General features: G+C 37.8%; 1 protein-coding gene across 1 annotated transcript; it reads right to left on the bottom strand.

The window, feature by feature from the left end:
- Positions 1-917: 917 nt before the first annotated feature.
- On the bottom strand, positions 918-5,146 carry CHST9 (carbohydrate sulfotransferase 9). Its single transcript, XM_022586881.3, has one exon. It carries the CDS (start codon positions 5,135-5,137, stop codon positions 4,064-4,066), a length of 1,074 nt encoding a protein of 357 aa, XP_022442589.1. The 5' UTR covers positions 5,138-5,146; the 3' UTR covers positions 918-4,063.
- Positions 5,147-6,367: the final 1,221 nt, after the last annotated feature.

Raw genomic sequence — 6,367 nt, forward strand, 5'->3', positions numbered from 1 at the left:
ATTCTGCCTCCCCACCTAATTACCAGCTATGCCTCTTTAGCTGGTAATTTAACTAAAGCACACCCTGCTTTAGTTTCCTTTATTATACATGGGAAGTGGGGGTGCATATAACAACACCTAACTTAGATTGACTATGGAGATTAAATAAATTAATGCATGAAAAGCACTTAAGTACTGAATAGCTGTTAGCTATGATTATGAATATTACTATAATTATTATGATTAAGATTGAGACGGTGTGACCCTAATGGTAGAACTAAATTATGTTAGCCCTGGTCTAAGGTCCTCAGGTGGTTGAGCTACTATGAAACACCTTGGTCAACCATTCTTCAAATATCAGGACACACGGGGGATGTTAGCCAGGGGCAAAGTTTCTGCTTCACCATATTCCACAAAGGCCTAGAGTTTTAAAGATGCCCCAAGGGGCCAAATGAGAATTCAGAGTAGGGAGATGTTTATTGCAGCCCCAGCTTACTAATTCCAACTTATACTAATTCAGCAAGTGATGTTTCCAAAACGAGCTTTAATATTCAAAAATTCTCTGTATCTGCTTATATATTCCCTTCAGCTAAGCACTAATATACAGTGTTTAGGAGATAACACCTTTTTGAAGAGTAATTATTCATGAAAAAAGTGTAATTAACAGGCTTTTTTCCTCTTTGTCATTATAAATGGTGTCCAAGTAGTTCTTGAATTGCTAGATAATATTTATAGACCTTGAAGTTAGAGAATTTAGCAAGTGGCCCCATGTTCCCATGGACAATGGATATTTCCAAATACATGTGAAAATCAGAAAGTTGGGTGTCCTGTGCAAAAACGTCTCCGTTGAAGTTTAATGCAGTTTCTGGACTCAAACACATCAATAATGCATATCCATGGGTAGTTTACCAGGTTAAATGACTGTGGTTTTGGGCTTAATTGCCAACTTGTGACCCTAATAGTAATTCCAGACAGGAGAATAACAGAGTGAAGGGGCCTGTGCTACTGCTGTCTATAAAAATAAATAAGATCCTTAGGGTTTAATTAGAGGACTAACAATTACACCTAAAGCATGCTAATGTTAAAATGGGAACACTGGACATCTGGAAGATGAGTCCAGATTTGGTCACTTGCCTTTAGGAAACTAAATCCAGGAAATGGTGAGTGTCCAATGGAACAGTGATGCTCACACTTGGCATTTACACTCAGGCAAAAATGACAAAGGTGAACGTGAGCTGGTCTAAGAAATAGAGTAATTCAGGGGAGATAAATGAGAAATGTATTTAAAATCCCAAGGAATCCAGGATGATGATGGCTTCTTTGGTCCTAATATGAAAAGACGTCATTTAAAAGGGAGAGCAGGTACATTAAAAATGTTCTTCCTACCTAAAAACACACATGGCCCCTGGAAATCAACCACACAGGATGCCAGCTGTCATCAGAGAGTCCACTGAGGAAAAGAATGACGGAAGGGCTAACTATGGTTACACAGGGTCTGCGGAAAGGGTCGGGAAAAGAGCTTTTACAGTGTAAGATATAGAACGGCTTTGATAGAGAGCACTGTGTATCGTTTACTTCCTCTCACCCTTCTTCTCTACCACCGATGCCAAACAATCATATATATACGTATATATGATTGTTTTATATATATATACATATATATGATTGTTTTATATATATATATATATATATATATACTCCATCCTCTTAAGTGCATTAGAAATGTTAATAAGAGAGGACGCTCGTTTCCATTTTTTTCCCCCAAAGTTATGAAAAGAAAGGTTTTTTGTTTGTTCTTTATATGGTTTTAGGAATAACTTTGATAAAACTTCCTCTATCCTTTAGAGCAGATCCCATCTAAAACTAGTTTTGTGTAGTTTAGGAATAAAATGTCAGGCTGCTTGGCATATTTTCTATTCTTTCTCTCTTTTTCTCCATAAAAAGATAAGTTCAATGTCTCTAACTGACTAGGAATCCACTCTACACGGTATAGCAAAATTTAAATTATACAATTTAGATTACTCTAGATTGAAACTACTTAAAAACGGAGAGCACAGCTTAAGTGTATGGTTTAGAGGCAAGAGTGAACGGAGTGGAAAAGTAGTAAAAGTTTGGTTTAGAAGGTTTAATACTTATGATCTGGCGGCCCGCTGCAGTTCCCCTCTCCTCGGGAGACAGATGGGATGCGGCAGGTGGGTGTAAAGAATGAAGCGATTCATGAAAGCTCAGCCATGAAATGGGAAGTCAAAATGAAATAAGCACAGTTGTAACTATCTTGGTCTATTAATATTCATATATTAATACCTACTTTTCTTTGAGAGGCATTACTGAATATTTACGGACAAGAAAAAATGATAGGACTTCCCTGGTGGCACAGTGGTTGAGAATCCAACTGCCAATGCAGGGGACACGGGTTTGATCCCTGGTCCAGGACGATCCCACATGCCGTGGAGCAACTAAGCCCGTGTGCCGCAGCTACTGAGCCCACACACTCTAGTGCCTGCATGCCACAACTCCTGAGCCCACGTGCTGCAACTACTGAAGCCCGTGCGCCTAGAGCCCGTGCTCCGCAACAAGAGAAGCCACCGCAACGAGAAGCCCGCGCACCGCAACGAAGAGTAGACCCCGCTCGCCGCAACTGGAGAAAGCCCGTGCAGCAACGCAGACCCAACACAGCCAAAAAAACAAAACAAAACTAAACAAAACACAAAAAACCGTTTGAGAAGAGGAACATATTCAAGAAATGTCTTTAAACAGGGTTTGAATGTGTGGTTTGCTTAACTCAGAGTAACCGTCGACCAATTAAAATAAATTTCCCATCCAGACGTGTCTACAGATTTAGAGCTCCTTGGAAAAAATTTCCAGAATGCATTACAACTTTCCATAGGGGTGACACATGGTCCTATTTTCCAAAGACTTTGATTGACTGCTTGAATACAATAGTATTTGATTCTGTTAGTATAGAATATTTAAACTTGAAAAGAAAATACCTTATTTTGTTTATGCATAAGCCTATTAAAAAAACGTTTCTAGGGGCTCTACGTTTATTCTCTAGAACATAACCTACCTTTGAAGTGGTTTATTAGTTTTTAAAAAGTCATTCTCAAGCTGAATAATTAGACAAAAGCTATTCTTAGAGTACATTCCACATATAAAGCTATGCACATGGTGCTTTGATTCAAATAATATTCTTATAAAACTGTATTATTTGAGGTCTATATTCAGAGTGGCAACTTTTGTTTTTGATGATTATTCCATCCTGAAACAATTTCCCCCCTGCCCAATTAAACCAGAATGAGGAGCACATTTCTATCTGATGAGGCTTAAATTTCTCAGTCGCCTGCTTCAAAAGTGAAGACCTTTAGTGGTTACGTTCATTTTGTCTCTGCAAAAAGGGCTCAAAAGGAAACAGAATCAATTCCCTTAAGTTTTTTCTGGAAGAGGAAGGTTACTTTTGTTGCTTTGATCTTAGCATGTTGTGCATTTTTTATTGGCTGTTGAATATAAAAAGCCATAGCTTCATCTGGTTTTTCTGCTATATTCTCATATTGTAAATCACATAATGCCTTCCAATCTAAAGTAAAATGTTCAGGTCCAAAACACCATTTCAAAATTGATTTATCATTACAGTTGATGGAAAGCTTTCCAGGGCTGTAAGAAGACTGTGCAACACTTGATTCATATGCCACAGACCGCTAAAAATACCTCCATGCACTTTAGACAACAGATTCCGGGATGGAGACATACACTCATGCCATTTTAGATCGCTTTTCCTACCCTTGCAAGAGGCAGTTGTACCTAATGTAGCAGCTGGCTAGGTTATTGCTTCTATAATATAATCCATAATGCAAAAGCAGCTCTTTTCCAAACATTTTAGAGCAACTGAAGTTGTTTACATGTCTCTGTGGTAATTTTCCTATAACTTTGTGCCAATTGGTTTCATACTCTTTGGTAAAAACCTTCATTAAATCAAGACAACTGCACTTAGTTAAATTTTTCTCATAGAGAGAATTATAGGAAAATTACAGCTAATTTGAGGCCATCATCATGAAGTACATCCAGGGTTTTAGAAAATGAATGCACACTACAAAAATGGAGTTGTATAATTAAACATCAAATAATCCAAGTAATAAAAGTCATAGATTAATTGTCTCTCAGTTCTAGTCAGATCCTTTAAATACTGTCTCACCACCTGAGCATTGGTTCTTTTATCAGAAGAGTGCCTATCCTTAAAGTTGGGAAATTTCAGCCTTTTTGGAGCCCCAATCAGCTGTAAAAAGTAATTGGCATCTTCTTCCAAAGTTTCAAATTTTCCTACAAAATCATAGTGGATCAAACATGGATAGCAGAGTTTGCTAATCTTTTCCCAGTGAATGTCCATTCCTACTGGACGGTGGGAATCCAGCAAATAGTGGATGAACTCTTTGAATTTGACGCCAGATCCATTATTTAATTCTTCTTCACAGGCATTCGGCCGATATTTCTTTATAATTGCCTTTCCAAATACCGGATGGTAATAACTATTGGGGTGTTCAAATTTGTCCCTAAATGCAGACACTAACCTTTCCATGGGATCACGAACAAACACAGCTTTGGTGTAGGTATTTAAACGAGCATAAATCCCTTTTAAGTCAAAGCCGTCGAGCTTTTTCAAATGCTTCCCGTAGTGAACAGCATCATGGGAGATGTTGTACGCGGAGGGGGCCAATCCGTTGAGTACCATCAGAATTCTCTTCCAGTTGGAACAGCCAGCCTTTGGTACTTCGCAGTATAAGATTTTGTGTTTATCTTCTACATAGATCCTGGAGACCATGTGAAAAAGATGGGATTGAGGACGGCTCACCCCACCGTACTTCTTGCAAAACGCCTGAAGGAAAGACCTGCGTTTTTCCTGAGTCGCATCAATTCTCTTCCATTTACTATCTGTGACTAAGCTTTTGTTTAAAGGGCGAATGTCCACCGGCCAATTCATTTCGCTGAACTTCCTGAAAAGGGTCTTACTCCCTTGATGGTTTTCAATCAACTGAATTGTTGGTGACCCTGTGGTCCTACTCAAAACTTGAGCCTCTCCTTGGGAGTGGTTGTTCTCTGTGAAGACCCTGATAGGCCTCTCAGAGTTGAGTAGATTTTCCTCTTTATTCTTGGGATCCTCGGACATGTGGAACTTGGGGTTCTGTTAAAATAGAGAAGGGGAAATGTTGAAAGCACATTCAGAAATGTGGGTATTTGATAAGGAACTTAAAATATTTATTTTAAAATGCTATCAAGGGGCACACATTTCGTGTAAGCTGCCAGGACAATTTAGCAAAGCATGTGGAATATACATTTTGTAATAAGCTTCTTCATAGAAAACGTAACGATGAAAATGGTATCCATGCATCACTTTGAACCAAAGCTTCACATTTTATAGTATATATATTTGGGCTACTATGATATTCATTTAATGTTCATGTGCTGAATTACATTAATACTCTCATACTAAACTATCTGAATATTATCGGGATAAAACTACTAGTTATTGATTTGAATCTATGATCATAGTAAGTTTGTTACTGTTTTTGTACTGTCTTTGCATCTGTGGGTATCAATTATATAATCTTACAAAACACACACAAAAAGAAAAAAGGTATACACAAGAAAGAAAGGAAAAAGGCCCTGAATTTTCTATCTAAGCTTTGCCTGTAATGCAATAAAATATAACTCCATCATTTTGTAGGTCAACGATTCTTGAGCTATTAAGGAGTGTGTTACCTTCGAGCATTGATTTAATGCATCTGAATGTAGATAAAAAAGGTAGCTGTATTTGGATTGAAATTTTTGTTGTTTTGGGGGACATACTGTAATGTGCAGAACAGTTCAAAGTAATAAATTACAACTTAAAATTGTAGCAAGGCCAATTATAAAATTCTGGTGACCACTTCAGTTTTCCAAGCACTTGCAAAAAGTGATATATATTATTTTCCCTTGGAAAATGTTTTATTTTTCTAAATTCATTTATCACAATAATTTCATAACTATAATCATGTTATCATACAATTTCATTCATGTATGAGCTCTTCCCTCTTTCCCAAGTGAAGAAAGACTAGGGAAACCAAAAAAGTCTACTTGATGTCCTGCTACATAAAATTGTATCAAAAAGTGGAATGAGAATTTACTTCTCCTGTCAGTGGGATGAATCAACCCATTTGTCACCTGCCCTTCACCTGACTATATCCTTCCTACAACTCTCGGAAGTGACTGGATAAAGGAAGACATGGGAGATGGGGTTCACAAGGTGGCATCCTCCGGTAGTGACAAAACTTGTAAGAACCTTGACTTTTACTCTGGATAAACTACAGAGGCTTTGGAGTGTTCTGAGCAGTGAAGTAATACGATCTCACTTAGACTA

This window comes from Delphinapterus leucas, chromosome 14 (genome assembly GCF_059928025.1).
Source record: "Delphinapterus leucas isolate spDelLeu-1000000601 "Yukka" chromosome 14, BTC_Dleu_Yukka2, whole genome shotgun sequence".
In the NCBI taxonomy this organism is placed as follows: domain Eukaryota; kingdom Metazoa; phylum Chordata; class Mammalia; order Artiodactyla; family Monodontidae; genus Delphinapterus; species Delphinapterus leucas.

What these genes read in the sequence shown, in the direction of transcription:
- CHST9 (XM_022586881.3), bottom strand. Translation starts at nt 5,137, where the DNA reads ATGTCCGAGGATCCCAAGAATAAAGAGGAAAATCTACTCAACTCTGAG.